Here is an 18064-nt window from a genome sequence, read left to right as displayed (position 1 = left end):
ACACTGACCTCTATTGAACCGACTGATCCAGATTTGTATTTTCTTCCATTTCACATCTCTAATTAGCCCAGGGAACACCTCTGGGCTAATTCTGCCTTCCAAATGAGAGAACCATTTTATTAGCTTCAGTCTTCCATATAAAACAGTGGCTGGAACTATCAAAGACTCCAGCACCGCAACAGGAGGGCATAGGACGGCAGGATGAGACAGCAGCTATGGGCTAGCCCTCCAGCACAAAGTCACTCTCTCCCCCTAGGGGGATAACAAACCAGCTCTGTGAATGTGGTCCTCTGAGTAGGAGGAGTGCCCAGCACTTGGATACCATACCTCTCTAACAAGAGTCTTCCGGAAGCAGTCGAAGGTCCCAGAATACATGGGAGGCTGTCCAGGCAAACTCGGGAGCTGTGTCTGCAGTCGGACCTGAAACCAGAAGTGAAAATACAGTCAACTCCCAGAAACAGAACTTCCTGCCAAACTCTGAACAGAGAAAGCTGTGCCTGTGTATGTGTCTTCAGCATTCACTTAGCCTGCTAGATTCAGACTTCTCTTTCTTCCAGTTTATCCAAAGGCTGCACTCACAGGTCATGAGTAGCATGCTTTTTACCCCCCTCATCTAGTTACTTCCACCATTTATTTCTTACCTAATGGATCCCACAGTGACCCAATGGGATAGGTATTCCCAGCTTACAGATGAGAAGACTGGGTTTAGTGCCAAGAATAAGGCCTGGCTGATGCAAAGCTCCAGCTCCTGCCACCCCCGCCCCTTCCATCTGCGGTGGCATGTTGGTGGTTAGGTAAGGCACTCCACAGAGGCATTCTGGAGTAAGGTGGATTTAATCCTACTTTTCTTGGTTCTCATCCTTCTCGACCTTTTGGTATATCCAATGCTTCAAACTATGTCTTCTTGAAACCTCCCTTCTTTGTCTCCTTTTCTACTCCAGGCATTCTTCAAGGCTTAGCGCCCTACCCATCTGGTTCACAATCCCTTTCAGAAAACTCAGATTGCAGGGCTTCAGCTTCTACTCAGTGATGACTATCACTTGGTCATCTCCAGACCTTCTTTCCCATCTTTAGGGTTACATTTCCAACTGCCTGGAGAAGCTCTCCCTACTCAAATCACCTCTGGAATCTCACCCTCCTAAAGAATGTGCCCTTTGTGCCAGAGCCACCTAGCCATCCTCTTTCTCAGAATTTGAAACCATAGCATCACCTCCGACTACTTCCTGTTGCTCTTATGACACGGGCACCAAGTCTGTTAAAAGTGGTCCTTCGAGATTCTTCCAGAATCCTAATTTCTTCCTCTCTCTGAGTTCTCCTCCAGAGCAAGTTCTAAACTATTTTCAATTATGTCCACTAGGGCGCCTGGGTGGCTCAGTTGGTTAAGCGACTGCCTTCGGCTCAGGTCATGATCCTGGAGTCCCGGGATCGAGTCCCGCATCAGGCTCCCTGCTCAGCAGGGAGTCTGCTTCTCCCGCTGACCCTCTTCCCTCTCATGCTATCTCTCACTCTCTCTCTCTCAAATAAATAAATAAAATCTTTAAAAAAAAAATTATGTCCACTAATTCTTTGATGCTCTTTCCCCTTCAAAGGTCAGTCCTAATTCATTCCCCTTAAATGTGGACCAGACTCAGTGAACTCACTTCTATCAAGTAGAGTGTGGTGGTATTGATGCTATATGACTTCCAAGGCTAGGTGATAGAAAGGCCAGGTTCTGCCTGTCTCTATCTCAGGTTATCTGCTTTGGGGGAAGTCAGCCACCATGTCATGAGGACACGCAAGCAGCCTAGAGAGGCCATGTGCAGAGGAAAGAAGGCCTCCTGACATAGCCAGCATGAACATGCCAGCATGTGAATGAACCACATGGAAGCCAATCCTTCAGATGACTGCAGTCCCAAACAACAGCTATTATGGGGGGGGGGGAGGTGCACTGTCTTTGGTCCAGTACCTTTTTTTTTAAAGTAATCTCTACACCCAACGTGGCAGTCAAACTCATGACCCCAAAATCAAGAGTGACATGCTCTCTGATTCTTGATTTCAGCTCAGGTCATGATCTCGGGGTCCTGGGATCAAGCCCCGCATCAGGCTCCCCACTTGGTGGGGAGTCTGCTTCTCTCCCTCTATACCTCTGCCCCTCCCCCTGCTTGTGTTCGAGCTCTCTCTCTCTCTCTCAAATAAATAAATAAATATTAAAAAAAAAAAGTCACACACTCTACCAACTAAGCCAGCCAGGCAGCCTGGTTCAGTACTTTTTTTTAATGGCTTTATTAAGATATAATTTACATACCAAAAATTCACCCTTTTAAAGGGCACAATTCAATGGTTTTTAGTATTTTGAGTTGTGCAACCTTCCTTAAAATCAATTTAGAATATTTTCATTACCCCAAAAAGAAACACCACACCATTAGTAGTTACTCCCCATTCCTCTCTCCAATCAGCTCTTGGCAATCACTTATCTACTTTCTGTCTCTATAAACTTGCCTAATATTTACTGAATATTAAGTCCTTTGCCCATTTTTTAATTGGGCTATTTGTCTTTTTATTGAGTTATAAGAGTTCTTTACACATTCTGGATCCCAACCAACATCTGCAACCTCACAAGTGACCCTGAGCCAGACTATCTGCCTAAGCTGCCCCCAAAATCCTGTCTCACAAAGACTGTGAGAGTTAATGACTGTTGTTGTTTCATATCACTAAGTTTTGGGGTAAGTTGTTACACTGCAATAGATAACTGATATACCCAGTTACTTCTGCAGTCTATTTCCTGGCTGTTTTTCCTGCTCAGAGTTCTTCTGCTTCCAAGTCCTTCTCAGGTTGTTATCATACTAACTTTTTCAAAACACCATTTTCAGCATGCTGTTCCTCTGTTGCTTTAGAATCTCTTATTCTCATATTTGTTAGGGCCTTACATGTCACAGTAAGGAATCACTCTCTAGGCAATGGAGAGGACATGCAAATCTGAATTTATAGGACAGAACGGTAGAAATGTCCAGAGGCTCCCACTGCTTTATATCTAAAATCCCTTATTTTGGCTTTCAGATCCTCCACGGTCAGACACAACCTCCCTCGCTTGGTAGGTAGGGAGAAGTGGATCAAAACTGTTGATCCCTTCCCATGATTTTGTGTAAATCTCATCCTTGTCCCATCATGACATTGGCCATCCAAGCCAGCGAGAACATTAAAGTACCCCATGGTTGGGGCGCCTGGGTGGCTCAGTCGGTTAAGCGTCTGCCTTCGGCTCAGGTCATGATCCCAGGGTCCTGGGATCGAGCCCTACATCGGGCTCCTTGCTCAGCGGGAAGCCTGCTTCTCCCTCTCCCACTCCCCCTGCTTGTGTTCCCTCTCTTGCTGTGTCTCTCTCTGTCAAATAAATAAATAAAATCTTTAAAAAAAAAAAGTACTCCATGGTTGATGTTATTTTACAGCCTGACCCCCACTGCCAAGCCTGTATCTGCCTTCACTCTTGCCCTCCCCAGGCCCAGAATGTCTGGGGTTTTCTACTTCTCCAGTCAGAACTCAGCCAGCCCTTAGCCACCTGCCACACAGCCTTTCCAAGCTCCAACTCCTTCTCAGGCCGTAACTAGTGACCTTGGACCTTTGAAGGTGCTGGAGCCCACGTGGCTCTCTGAGGTCAAAAGGCCTGCAATCAGCAATTTGTGGTTTTGTTTAAGCTTAAAAGAGGCTTTCTGGCTGATAAAAGTGCCAGGGAACATTTTCAGTCATTTACACTTCAGTACAGAGATCACTGGGCCCTTCCTGAAAGTCACATCTGTGGGGAGGAAGAGCAAGAGGATACAGAAGTTAAGAGCAACATTTGTGTAAAGCAGCCAAGAAGGGTTTTGTTTTGTTTCAAGAGAGGTCCCAAATGCCTGGAACTAACAAGACGTCTGGCTACATGGCTCAAGAGTAGGATGAGAGACCAGATGCTTTTCCTCTCTTAATAGACAGTGCTGCCTAAAACGACCACTTTCTGGGAAGCACTAACACACACAGCATTTACCATCAGCTGAATAAACATTTGATTTTATGTTTCACAGTACCCTAACCAGCCTGGTTGTTTTAAACCTGATCTTCCTGTAGAAGATCTTCTCCGGCTCTTCTCCCAGATGAACGGCAGCAAAGAGGTTGCTGCCCAGACCTGCCAAGAGGAAATGTCCCCAGAGCAATCTCCTGCGGAAGAAACCCAACCAATATTCTAATAAGTCCCCTACACAGACTTCCCACTCTGCAAGACTTATGTCTGCTCCCCACAGGCCCACCCTGGACATGATCTGTCAATTTCCTCCAAATGTGTGTCCAGAAGTAAGGTTAGAAAACTCGGATAAAGTTTTAAATGCTAAGTCGCAGGGCATGGACTTTGGTCTCCAGGCAGGCCTTGCTAAAAGTGCTAAAAGTGGGAAGAACTGAGGCAGGATGTGAGGAAAACCAGGTAACTGGTCCTGGTGAGTTTCCTCCTTCCCAGAGCCAGTTTGATTATGGCTTCCTCACGTGGCAGTTGTGAGGATAATCCTGGCCCTGGGCAAAATCAGTCACTTGCTTTACTTGGAAGGGATTCAATCTCTGAGGTTATCATCACCTCCCACCGGAGGCCTGTCAGGTTACGGAGGTGACAGGCTGAAGATGGCCAACCCCCAGCGGGGAAAATGAGGAGCCGGTGATGGGGGCCCAGAGAATGTGTCAAAAGACGTCTCTAGAATAAATGCGCCTCTGCCTAGCTCTCTTTCTGAGGAGGGCTTTAACAGGTGACCAGTTTCAATCCTGCTGATAATGTTATAAGGTTTGCTGATATCAGAGCTTTGAGGAGGCGGTTTTCTTTCCTATCCCCAGAGAAGTGGCGGAGGGTCAGGAGAGGATGCCGGACAGAGAACTTTAAATCAGAGCCCTTGATGGTCGGTTAGATGCTGCTCTCTCTGCGCTTCCCCCCACCCCCCGATCCTCGAAAAGAGTGAAAGGGAGAGTCCCTAGACTTCTCATGTAAACTCTCACGGGCCCCGCTTCTATCCCGGGCTGCGCCTCGTGGGAGAGGCTACTGTCTGCGCCCCTCCCGGGCCTCCTCCCTCCAGCCGGCGCCCCAGCCACCTCGCACCTTGACGGTGTCCAGCGGGTGCCCCACAAATACCAGGCACATGCCGCCAAAGCCGCCGGCCAGCAGGTTCTTGAGCGGGCTGATGGGTTTCACTTCGTCTGCCATGGTCCGTCCGTCCACCTCGCCAGCAGTGTGTCGGTCTGTTCCGAACCCGTCCTGCTCCACAGCCCCAGCCACAGCGCCTGCAGCGCCGACCTTTCACCCACTTTCGGGTGGGCGGGGCAAGAGCGGGAGACAGGTTGGGAGGAGGGCCCAGGCTGCAGGGTCCGGCTTCCGCTGGGGAGGGCGGCTTCCGGTCGAGGCCCCGCCCCCGACAGGCGTGGTTCGAGGAAGCGGAGCCGGCCCCCACACCCTCTGGGCGGTGTTTGGGAGAGCTGGCGGTTACGGTTCCTCCTCCAGGAAGTCTTCCTGGACTTGAATGTTTTCTAATCTGGGCTCCCATTCCTCCAGTCACTCCACTGAGGCCGACAGCGCTTTGCTATGTTCCAGGCGCCCTTCCAGGTGCTGGAGGCACAGCTGGTAGCCCAGCACACGGGTCCCTGTCCATGTGGAGCTTACAGAGCATAACAAAGATAAATAAGTGAAAACTGCATAGTGTATCAAGTGGTGATAACTGCTTTGGAGAAAAACCTGGAAAGAGGGTTAGAGAGTATGGGAGAGAGCAGGTGGGTGATAGGCAGTTTTAAGTAGGTAAGGGAGGGTTTCACTGAGGAGATGAGGGAGTGAGTCCTGTCCAAAGATATAGGGTGGAGGGTGAGGGACCTAAGAAGCAGAGGAAAAGAAAATGCAAAAGCCCTAAGATGGGCTGTGCCTGGCCTGTTTGAGGAACCACAGAGAGGACTTTGTGGCTATAGCAGAGTGAGGGAGAGGAAGGAGTAGCAGGTAAAGACATGAGATAATACTGGCACATTAAACAGGCTTTGTGTGCCACTATGAGCACATCAGCCTCTCCTCTGAAGAAGATGGGAGACAGAAGCCATTCTGGGTTTGTTTGTTTGTTTGTTTGTTTTTAAAGATTTATTTATTTGAGAGAGTGTGTGTGGTAGAGCGTGGGGGGGAGGGAGGGGAAGAGAGAGGGAAGAGAGAAACTCAAGTGGACTCCATGCTGAGAGTGGAACCTAATGCGAGGCTCCACCATAGGACCCTGAGATCATGACCTGAGCCAAAACCAAGAGGCCAACACTCAACTGACTGCGCCACCCAGGTGCCCTGCCTTTCTGGGGTTTTGAGCAGGGGAGTGACAGTGAGTTAACAGCACTGTAGGGAGCAAGGAGGAAGCAGGGAGCCTTGACGAAGCTAAAAGTAATGGTCAGAGGTGCTGGCTTGGATGGGACACAGAAAAGGAGGTGGTGAGAGGTATTTGGATTTTGGATATATTCTGAAAGAAGAATCTAAAGGAATTGTTAATGAATAGAACATAAGGTATGTGAGAGAGGAGTTAAGGATGATGCTAATATTTTTGCCTTAATGACTCTAGGTGGATGGTATCCAAGTATTCACTATCTTACTCTTTCATCATTTCTGTGTGTTTGAAAATATTCAATTAAAAAGCTGTGAATAGGGGTGCCTGGCTGGCTCAGTTGGAAGAGCATGAGACTCCTGATTTTGGGGTTGTGAGTTCAAGCCCTATGTCGGGATTACTTAAATAAGTAAAACTTACACAAAAACAATAGACATGTGGCAGGTACCTCACTGCCAAGCTGACCTGATAATAGTCCTCCTTTGTAGTCCTTTCAGGCTAGAGGGAAGCCTGGAGTGGGGAAGATGGGCAGACCATGTATGCTGGGGGCGGAAAGATGAGTAACACGATCAGGATTGGGATCTGACTGAGCCTGGCTGGTCTAGAAGTCCTATAGGGGAGTAGAGGGCAAAGAGGCTGAGGCAAGGGCCCAAAGCCTGTCTACTCTGGGGAGCCGGATGGAAAAGGAGCTAGAACCCAGAGGCTAATATTACCAGAAACCTGCAGCAACTCTGGGTTTCAGAAACACTGCAGTTGCTGTACTCATGGTACCCTGAGGACATATTTGATCATTATCAGGTGTACAGATTGGGAACCAGGGGAGAGGTGAAGCCAGAGACAGAGCCAGGAAGGCTTCAGCAAAGAGACGTATATGCAACCCCTGGAAGACTATACCATGGGGAAATGGGCTGGCATCTTAGGAGGAGCCCCCAAAACAGAAGTTGCTACTAGAGTTTTAGAGGAAACCAAAGAGAGAATGATGCCTTTCAGTAAAAGGGATGAAAGGGTCAAATGCTGGGTCAAGCTAAGGAATTTTAAACACTCCTTAGGTTTAACTATTAGTCATTGGTGACATTTAGAAGAAGCTTGCCAGGAGTGTTGATGTAATGGGTTGAGTACTGAACAGGCCGCAAGAAGGCAGGGCACTGAACATCAATTAATTACTGGTTCGAGGAGTTTGGCAGCGAAGCAAAAAGAACAAAGGCTTAAAGGAAGGTTTAGATTTTGGTGTTTAAGATGGGACTGAGGCTGAGGGAAATATCAAGAAAAGACAGAGAAAGCACTGCTGATAAGACAAGGTCCCTAAGGGCGCCTGGGTGGCTCAGATGGTTAAGCGTCTGCCTTCGGCTCAGGTCATGATCCCAGGGTCCTAGGATCGAGTCCCACGTTGGACTCCCTGCTCCTTGGGAGCCTGCTTCTCCCTCTGTTTCTCTCTCTCTCTCTCTCTGTCTCTCATGAATAAATAAATAAAAATCTTTAAAAAAAAAAAAAGACAAGGTCCCTAAGGTGATGGGAGTGGTATCTAGTGTGTGTGGCATCACCCAGCAAGCTTCTTCTAAATCCCTGGGATCTCCAGGACTCAATCTCTGGAACTGAGTCGTGGCACAAGAGTCTTTAAAGCTTTGTGACTGGGTTGGAGAAGCACCCACTGTTAAGAACCTCCGAAACAGAAGAAAACTGTTTAAGATAGGCAAGGAGACAGCTCATAGGCCAATTGTAAAGTAAGGTAGCATAACACCTGACATGCAGTAGGTGCTTAAAAGGCTGATTGTTGTTGGGGCTCCTGCATGGCTCAGTTGGTTAAGTGTCTGACTTTTGAGTTCAGCTCAGGCCATGATCTCAGGGTCGTGAGATCGAGCCCCGTGTTCAGCTCTACGCTGAGCGTGGAGCCTCCTTAAAGGTATTCCTTCTCTCCTGGGGCACCTGGGTGGCTCAGGCAGTTAAGCAACTGATTCTTGCTTTCAGCTCAGGTCATGATCACATGGGTCATAGGATCAAGCCCTGTGTTGGGCTCCACATTCAGCAGAGAGTCTGCTTGAAGATTCTCTTCCTCTATCTTTCCACTCCCTCCTTAAAAAAAAAAAAAAAGGATGATTGTTGTTGAGTAAGTTACAAAGTGGGTTTCTGTCCTCAGAGGACAGAAATCTCAGAGGACAAGAATCTCAGACACTAGAACAAGAAAGGGCAGTTAGAAGAGAGCTCAAGTGCAAAGCAGATTGTCAGTTCCTGACACTTGCGATTTCCTCCTGACTTTCTTCCCCAGTGATCATCTTTGTGTTTGTTTCCCATAGATTATGGGGAATTTCAACCAGGAGAGGGCCACATGTTCACTGAACCCTTCCTGTTTGCAAAACTCTGTGCTAATCACTGGATTGATCTCAGGAGTTTTACTGAGCAGAAGGTCCAAGATTCAGGATTTCGTAATGGGACCTTATTTCTCTCACTTACTGCTTGTAATACTCTGGCTACAGAAGAGAAGCTAATTTAGAGTCAACCTGCACTCAGAGCAGCTTCTAGGAGAGATGGTCTTTGATATAAAACAGCCTTCCTAGTAACCCCTGCTGGTAACCTTGAGCACCTCCATGACAGACCACAATGTGGACTCTACTTAAGCCCACCAGGTCCTATTAAATCCCCAAAGGGTAACTGATAATTCACTAAACAAATGGTCTTCCTGCCTATTTATCTGGTCAGCCTTACCCACAACTAGAAAACTGACATGAAGGGGTGCCTGGGTGGCTCAGATGGTTAAACATCTGCCTTCGGCTCAGGTCATGATCTCAGGGTCCTGGGATCGAGTCCCACCTCGGGCTCCTTGCTTAGCAAGGAGACTGCTTCTCTCTCTACCTGCCACCCCCTCTGCTTGTACTCTCCCTCTCTCTCTCTCTCTGGCAAATAAGTAAATAAAATCTTTTAAAAAAAATAGAAAACTGACATGAAATTTAATCTGACTATGCCATTTCCTGCCAAAAATCATCTTCAGCTCCTCATTGCACCATAATAATATACAAGTAGTATTCTCTGGGCAGTCAAGGCTTTTCATAATTTCATAGTAGCGCACTCCCTCAACCTTGTTTTTCTCTAGACTCTAGCTTCATCTCTGAGCAAACTGAGCTTCTCCTGGTTACCACACAGACCTGTTATTTAATTGCCTCCCACCCTTGACCCAGGCCTTTACACGAACTTTTCCCTTCAGCACATAGGGTCCTTCTTCCTACTCCCTAACATGCGGATGCAAGAGACATATACTGAGTTGCTTCCACATGCTAGACATTGTCCAACCAGTGGTTCTTAGCCATTTTCAGGGTGGAAAATCCCTGGTACCCCTTCCCCAGAAAAGTGTACATATACATATGCAGGTTTGCTTTCAGTCTCATGAGAATTTGAAGCCATCCTTGGACCTCAGATGAGAAGCCTATTCCTAAACCCTGGAAATCAAATATGGGCTAATCTTCCTAATGTCCCTTCTTTGGTCCTTTTTTCTTCTTTCTTTCTTCCTGGCCTCAGATTCTAAGTCTGGGCTGAAATCTCTCCAATCTCTACTCGTCATGGGCTCCACCCCTGCTGCCCACAGGGATCTCAAACTCAACACACCTAAAGGTAAATGGCATCCAGGAAAAAAGAACCCACAGGAAATCTTGAATTTAAAAGTACTTCACAAGTGAGCTGAATTAAAGTATGGACACGCCTAGAAAGAAAATTAGAAAGCTGAACAATCAAGTTGATAAATCTCTTTAAAAAGGCAATGTGAAAAAAAAAGACAAGCTGAAAAAGAGAGGGAAATTATGACACAGAGGACAGATTCAGAGGTCCCCACCTCTCTAATAGTATTTCCAGTAGGAAAGGACTGAGTAAGGAGAGAAGGATATAATCAAAGAAATAAAGAAGAAAATATCTCAGTAGGAAACTCACATCTTTCAACTGAAAAGGGCCAGTGAGGACCAAGCAAGATGAATAACAAAAGGCATCTATTTGTACTGTGGCAACTTTTCAGAACAAAAGGGAAAAGAATCTTAAAAGCTTTCAGAGTGAAAAAAAAAAAAAGGCTATCAAGCAAGGAATAAAAATCAAAACATAGCAGGTTTCTCATTGACCATGCTGACTATAAGACAACAACAGAAAATAAGTCCCAACTTCTGAGGTAAAATAATTTTGAACCTTCAGTCTTATGCCCAGCCGAATTAGCATTCAAGTGGCAGGAAGCAAAAAGCACACTTTCAATGAAGAAAAGAAAAACTTGGAAAGTTTGCTACCCACATGCCTTCTCTGAAGGAATTATTCAAGAATATACTACAGCTGTCCATCAACAGATGAATGGATAAAGAAGATGTGGTAGATAGATAGATAATAGAATATTATGCAGCCATCAAAAATGAAATCTTACCATTTGCAACGGTGTGGATGGAACTAGAGGGTATTATGCTAAGGGAAATAAGTCAATCAGAGAAAGACAATTATCATATGATCTCACTGATATGTATAATTTGAGAAACAAGGCAGAGGATCATAGGGGAAGGGAGGAAAAAATGAAACAAGAAACCAGAGAGGGAGACAAACCATAAGAGACTCTTAATCTCAGGAAACAAACTGAGGGTTGCTGGAGTGGACGGGGGTGGGAGGGATGGAGTGGCTGGGTGATGGACACTGGGGAGGTTATATGTTGTGGTGAGTGCTGTGTGTTGTGTAAAACTGATGAATCAGATCTGTACCCCTGAAACAAATAATACATTATGTGTTAATAATAATAATAATGATAAAAGAATATACTAAAAAAAAAAGAATATACTACAGCTAAACAAATAAATCCAAGAAAGAAAACATGGTAAGCAAAAAAACTTGCAAAACTAATAGTTATCTTAATAATCATTGATGTTCAATTAAAAATAAGAATCTGGTACAAAAATTCCAGAAGATTCATATGAGACATGGTATCTGGGCCATATCCAACAGTTTTCTGTACGTGGTTGCTTTCACTGTTACTTATTCCTAAATTTTAGAGGCTAACATAACCCTGATGCCAAAATCAGACAAGGATAGCATTCACATTAGAAAAAGGAAACCAGAAACTATCATCACTTAATGCATGAATAACAAAAATATTAACAGTAAAATATTAGCAAATCAATTCCACAAAGTTTTTTTTTAAGATTTATTTATTTATTTGAGAGAGAGAATGAGATAGAGAGAGAGAACATGAGAGGGGGGAGGGTCAGAGGGAGAAGCAGACCCCCTGCCGAGCAGGGAGCCCGATGCAGGACTTGATCCAGGGACTCCAAGATCATGACCTGAGCCGAAGGCAGTCGCTTAACCAACTGAGCCACCCAGGCGCCCTTCCACAAAGTTTTAAATGGATAAGGTATTATGACCAAATGTAGTTTAAAATCAGTGAATCCCAGGGCACCTGGCTGGCTCAGTGGATCAAGAGTTGATCTCAGGGTCTTGGGTTCAAGCCCCATGTTGCTTGTGGAGCTTACTTAAAAATCCCATAATGTGGTCATAACACTAATATAGTAAGGATGACAATCCATGATCATCTCAATAAATGGTAAGAACCATGTCATATTTGTGGTAGACATGGAGTTTTACCACCTAGAACCTTCTTCAAGGAAGGCCTGGCTGCCCAGCTGTGGAACATAGAGTAGCAGACAGCCTCCAGCTCTCAGTCCTTCAGGAGATGGCCTTAGTTTCAGATAGCTGCCTCCCCTCTCGGCATACCCTTCCCAAGACAGCCTACACCCAATGATTGAGCAAGTGTATAAATCCAAGTTTGTAAAAGTATATAAATGCCTGGTGAGTCTGACCTGGTATAAGATACTCTGATAGGCAACTGTTCATTCTTTTTTTTTTTTTAATTTTTTTATTGTTATGTTAATCACCATATATTACATCATTAGTTTTTGGTGCAGTGTTCCATGATTCATTGTTTGTTCATAACACCCAGTGCTCCATGCAGAACGTGCCCTCCTCAATACCCATCACCAGGCTAACCCATCCCCCTCCCCCCCTCCCCTCTAGAACCCTCAGTTTGTTTTTCAGAGTCCATCATCTCTCATGGTTCGTCTCCCCCTCTGACATACTCCCCTTTTCTTCCTCTCCTGTTATCTTCTTCTTTTTCTTTTTTCTTAAAATATGTTGCGTTATTTGTTTCAGAAGTACAGAACTGTGATTCAACAGTCTTGCACAATTCACAGTGCTCACCGTAGCACATACCCTCCCCAATGTCTATCACCCAGCCACCCCATCCCTCCCACCCCCAACCACTCCAGTAACACTCAGTTTCTTTCCTGAGATTAAGAATTCCTCTTATCAGTGAGGTCATGTGATACATGTCTTTCTCTGATTGACTTATTTCACTCAGCATAACACCCTCCAGTTCCATCCACGTAGTTGCAAATGGCAAGATCTCATTCCTTTTGATGGCTGCATAATATTCCATTGTGTATATATACCACCTCTTCTTTATCCATTCATCTGTCGATGGGCATCTTGGCTCTTTCCACAGTTTGGCTATGGTGGACATTGCTGCTATAAACATTGGGGTACACGTACCCCTTCGGGTCCCTACATTTGTATCTTTGTGGTAAATACCCAGTAGTGCAATTGCTGGATTGAACGGTAGCTCTAATTCCAACTGTTTCAGGAACCTCCATACTGTTTTCCAGAGGGGTTGCACCAGCTTGCATTCCCACCAACAGTGTAGGAGGGTTCCCCTTTCTCCACATCCCCGCCAACATCTGTCGTTCCCTGACTTGTTAATTTTAGCCATTCTGACGGGTGTGAGGTGGTATCTCATTGAGGTTTTGATTTGGATTTCCCTGATGCCGAGCGATGTTGAGCACTTTTTCATGTGCCTCTTGGCCATTTGGATGTCTTCTTTGGAGAAATGTCTGTTCATGTCTTCTGCCCATTTCTTGATTGGATTATTTGTTCTTTGGGTGTTGAGTTTGGTAAGTTCTTTATAGATTTTGGATACTAGCCCTTTATCTGATATGTCATTTGCAAATATTTTCTCCCATTCTGTCGGTTGTCTTTTGGTTTTGTGGACTGTTTCTTTCGCTGTGCAAAAGCTTTTTATCTTGATGAAATCCCAATAGTTCATTTTTGCCCTGGCTTCCGGCAACTGTTCATTCTGTTACAGGGTTGCAGGGTTCTTGTGTCCCAGAGCCAAAGAATGAGTCTCGTGGACACAAAAGGGTGAAGTGATAGCTTATTTAAAGTGAAGGTGAGAACAGAAAGAAATCTCTCTAGAGTGAGAGGGGTCCCTTCGTGGTCACCAAATGATGTAGTTTTGGAATGTTGGTGAGGTCCGGAGCCGATGGCCAAGAAAGAATTCTTGAGACATCTTTGGTGCAAAAAGGTGATGTTATTAAAGCCCGGGGACAGGACCCGTGGGCAGAAAGAGCTGCACTGGTGTCAGGAGGAGTGGCCCATTGTGTACTTTCAAGTTGAGAGGGGGTTAGGGATAGCCTAAGTCTCTAAGGAATTTTGGAAGGAAGGTTTCCAGGACCTTGAGGGGGTTGGCTCTTGTTGGGAAAAGGTCATTTATTACTGTCTAATAAAACCTTAGTCATGAGTCCCTTCAGATGTATATCAGTGGGTCATATGCTTGGGGGATAATTGCCAACATGTATCTTGGGGGGTAGAGATAAAGGAAGTTTCCAAGGGAATTTTTATATGTTAAAGTAGACTTACAGGATCCTGGGGGTTGAGCTACAATTGCCTTTTGCCCTTAGCAAAGTGTCAGCATCCAGGCAGCTGAGTCCCTAGAGGAATGTCACTCTGCCTGTTTCAAGGACTTGTCAATGGACTGTAAGTAGTAAGGATATTTAGTAATTTTTCTCCTGCCTTTGTTTCCCACATCAATTCCAGTGCTTTCTGCTGGGTTAGTGGCAGGTTCACTGGGCCTGCAACACAGTTTAACTTTTGCCTCTGCCCAATTCTGCTTCCTGCTCCTTCCTTTACATATGTTGGTCCCTAATACATACCTTGCTCTCCCAACTCCGTTTCAGCATTTGTTTCCAGAGAGTTTGACCAGCAATAGTAGCATATGGTCATTCCTTATCAAAAACAAAACAAAAAAAGGGGGGTGGCTGGCTGGCTCAGAGTCAGAGGAGCGGGCAACTCTTGCTCTTGGGGTCGTGAGTTCGAGCCCCACGTTGGGTGTAGAGATTATTTAAATAAAGAAAAATTAAAAAAAAAAAGGGAAAGAACATAGGGGCAGTTGGTTGGCTCAGTCAAAAGAGTGTGTGACTCTTGATCTCCAGGTTGTGAGTTCAAGCCCCACGTTGGGTATAGAGATTACTAAAAAAAAGAAATATATAAACTTTTAAAAAAGGGAAAAGAACATAAAACTGGACACTTAAGATTTTAAGTAAATTCCCTTGTAATAGATAAAACACAACTATCTCAAAAAAACACACACAGCTGGGACGCCTGGGTAGCTCAGTCAGTAGAGCATGCACTCTTGATCTCAGGCTTGTGAGTTCGAGACCCACGTTGGGTGTGGAGTCTACCTAAAAAAAAATTTTTTTAAAGCAACTTAGTAACTATATCTTTCTTAGCAAAAATGTTTAAAGGTGAAATATTAGAAACCTTCCTATTAATGAGAGGAACAAAGGTATGCTTTTGATCATGATTACTGCTTAACCTTTTATTGAACATGGTAGCCAAGACGATAAGACCAATAGGAAAGAAGGAGGGAAAAGAAGAAAGTAGGAAACGAAGGAAGAAAGAAAGAAAAAAAGGAGGGAAAAAGAGAGGGAGGGAAATAAGACAAGGAAAGAAGAATAAATGAAAAATTTAAATATTAAAAATTAAGAATCCAAAATATCACAATTTTCAAGTGATCTAAATGCTTACTTTTAAAATTCAAGAGAATCAGTTGAAGACCCATTGAAACTAAGAAGAAATGTAGTAAAGAGACAGACACAAGAACAATATCCAGAAACAATAGCTTTTCAATACATTAACAATAACCAATTAGGGGCGCCTGAGTGGCTCAGTCAGTTAAGTGTCTGCCTTTGGCTCAGGTCATGATCCCAGAGTCCTGGGATCAAGCTCCACATCAGGCTCCCTGCTCAGCGGGGAGTTTGCTTCTCCCTCTGCCCCTCCCCCTACTCATGCTCTCCCCCACCCCAATAAATAAATAAATAAATACATAGATAGATAGATAAATAAATACAACTCTTTTAAAAAATAACCAATTAGAAAACATGCAAAAAAGAATCTTATTCAGGGCGCCTGGGTGGCTCGGTCGTTTAGCGTCTGCCTTCGGCTCAGGTCATGATCCCAGGGTCCTGGGATCACGTCCCACATCGGGCTCCCTGCTCAGCGGGAAGCCTGCTTCTCCCTCTCCCACTCCCACTGCTCGTGTTCCCTCTCTCACTGTGTCTTTCTCTGTCAAATAAATAAATAAAATCTTTTTTAAAAAAAGAATCCTATTCAGAATAGTAAGAAAACCCATAACATATCCAGGACTAAATCAAAGATCCATGTGAATAAAATATAAAAATTCAAAGGCATAAAAGAAAAACAAGTGTAAAGACATATTCCTTGGATGCAAAGAGTCAATATTGAGGATATGAGTACTACCTTTAAGTCAATCTTAGAAATTCAGTGCTCTCCAGTGGATTTTTTAAATTTTTATTTTATTTTTAAAAAAGATTTTATTTATTTATTTATTTATTTAGAGAGAGAACAGGGAGAAGGGCAGAGGGAGAGGGAAGAGACTCTCAAGCAGACTCTACAATGAGTACAGAGCCTGACGTGGGGCTCGATCTCATAACCCTGAGATGATAACCTGAGCTAAAATCAAGAGTCAGATGCTTAACCAACTGATGCTTAACCCAGATGCCCCATCTCCCCAGTGGATTTTTTTTTTAAGATTTTATTTATTTATTTGACAAAGAGAGAGAGCACAAGCAGGTGGAGCAGCAGAGGGAGAGGGAGAAGCAGGCTCTCCGCTGAGCAGAGAGCCCGACATGGGGCTCAATCCCAGGACCCTGAGATCATGACCTGAGCTGAAAGCACTGAAGCTTAACCGACTGAGCCACCCAGGTGCCCCGTCCCCAGTGGATTTTTAAAAGTGAAACATGTCAGGGTGCCTGAGTGGCTCAGTCAGTACATGTCCTTTCACACATGTCCTTCTAGGACCTTTTCTATACATCTACATATATATATATATTTAAAATAGATTTTGTCAGAGAGAGAGAGAGAGAGAGCACAAGCGGGGGGGGGGGGAAGTGGCAGGCAAAGGGAGAAGCAGGCTCCCTGCTGAGCAGGGAACCCGACTCGGGACTTGATCCCAGGACCCCAGAATCATGACCTGAGCCGAAGGCAGACACTTAACCAACTGAGCCACCAGGCACCCCCACAACTACATATATATCTACAGACACACACACACACACACACACACCCTTTTTTCATTAATAAAAAGCTATTGTAAATATCATTCTGTTTTTTCATTCAGTGGAAGGTGCTACTATTATCCCCATTTCACAAATGAGAAAACTAAGTCAAAGAGAGGTGAAGTTCCTTACCCAAGTTCACACAGCTAGGAAGTCACCAAACTGGGATTCTAACCCTGGGCATCTGGACCCAGACCCTACCACTATAGGCCTATAAGGGTGAAGCCTGTGATTGAAAGCTTTGAAGGGTTTTGAACAGGGAATTGACATATTGCATGCTTTAAAAAGATCTTTCTAGATAATGTATAGAACCGATATAGTGGTTCTATGTCATGGGTGGGAGCGTGGAGACTAGTTAATTGCTCACACCCAGGGACACATGTTGGTGGTTTGCACTAGAGCAGCAGATGGGGAGAACTGCCAAATCAGGACATATCATGGAGGTATAGCACTTAGGGATTGAATGTGGAATTGGAAAGGGAAAGAAGAGTCATGAGAGACTTGTGAATTTTTGGCCTGAGTAAACAGTAAGAGATAGAGGCATTACTGAGCTGGGACACACTGGGGGAATGACCAGTTTGGGGATAAAATTGAGTTTTGTTTGGGACTTCAAATTTGAGTGCCAATATGACCTCCAAACGGACAATTGAGTATACTGAATATGTTTAGGGAACCGGGTAGGGCTAGAAAGACCTGTAAGTCATCAGTGTGTTGGAGGTCCTTAGGCAGAGACTGGATGAGATTCCTAGGGAATGAGCGTAGATAGAGCAGAGAATGGAGATGTAGTGACTCTCCTGTGTGGTACTCCTCACAGCAATTTCATACTTATTTCACAATTCCTCTAATTTTTTCATCTCTTACTAGACCAAAGTTCCTAAACTGCAGGGGCTGTGATCTCCTTCCCCCACCATTATATCTAACAACATGTTGCCTGTCCTTCAGCCGGGCTCAAAGAATCAAAGGCATTTTTAAAAGGTGATTTGGCAGTATGAGCAGGGCAGTTGACTCATCAATTCCATTTCTAGAACTAGAACCCCAAACATGTTCACATCTGTGCAAAAAGAAGTACAGCCAAGGGTGTTTGTGACATTATTTGTAATTGTGAAAAACTGCAAACAGATGACCTGCAAAGGGAGCATGGTGAAAGAGATAATACATTCATATTAGGAAATACTGAGAAGGGGTCCAGCACTGTGGAGAGAGGGTAGGCTCTGGAGCCACACCAGCAGGGTAAGAATCTCAGCTTGCCCACTTTCTAGCTTTTTAATTTTGAGGAATTACCCGAATTTTCTTTGCCTTAGTTTGCTCATTCGTGGAATGGAGAATAATAGC

General features: G+C 44.8%; 1 protein-coding gene across 2 annotated transcripts in view; it reads right to left on the bottom strand.

The window, feature by feature from the left end:
- Window positions 1-5314, bottom strand: part of SLC25A20 (solute carrier family 25 member 20) — a 28757-nt gene extending 23443 nt beyond the window's left edge. The window contains exons 1-2 of one of the 2 annotated variants that reach the window (XM_028124527.2): window positions 5084-5314; window positions 328-420 (exon numbers count right to left, since the gene is read on the bottom strand). In XM_028124527.2, the coding sequence (XP_027980328.1) occupies window positions 328-420; window positions 5084-5188 (198 nt within the window). In that variant the 5' untranslated portion in view covers window positions 5189-5314. The remainder of the gene's footprint in view (window positions 1-327; window positions 421-5083) is intronic. The other variant, XM_028124526.2, reaches the window with a different exon arrangement.
- Window positions 5315-18064: the final 12750 nt, after the last annotated feature.

Source organism: Eumetopias jubatus, unplaced genomic scaffold (assembly GCF_037043125.1).
Source record: "Eumetopias jubatus isolate StellerSeaLion01/CBP00866 unplaced genomic scaffold, mEumJub1_p1.0 scaffold_1, whole genome shotgun sequence".
Taxonomy (NCBI): Eukaryota; Metazoa; Chordata; class Mammalia; order Carnivora; family Otariidae; genus Eumetopias; species Eumetopias jubatus.
The sequence above is the reverse complement of the archived record's forward strand: the minus strand, read 5'-3'. Positions and strand labels throughout refer to the sequence as shown.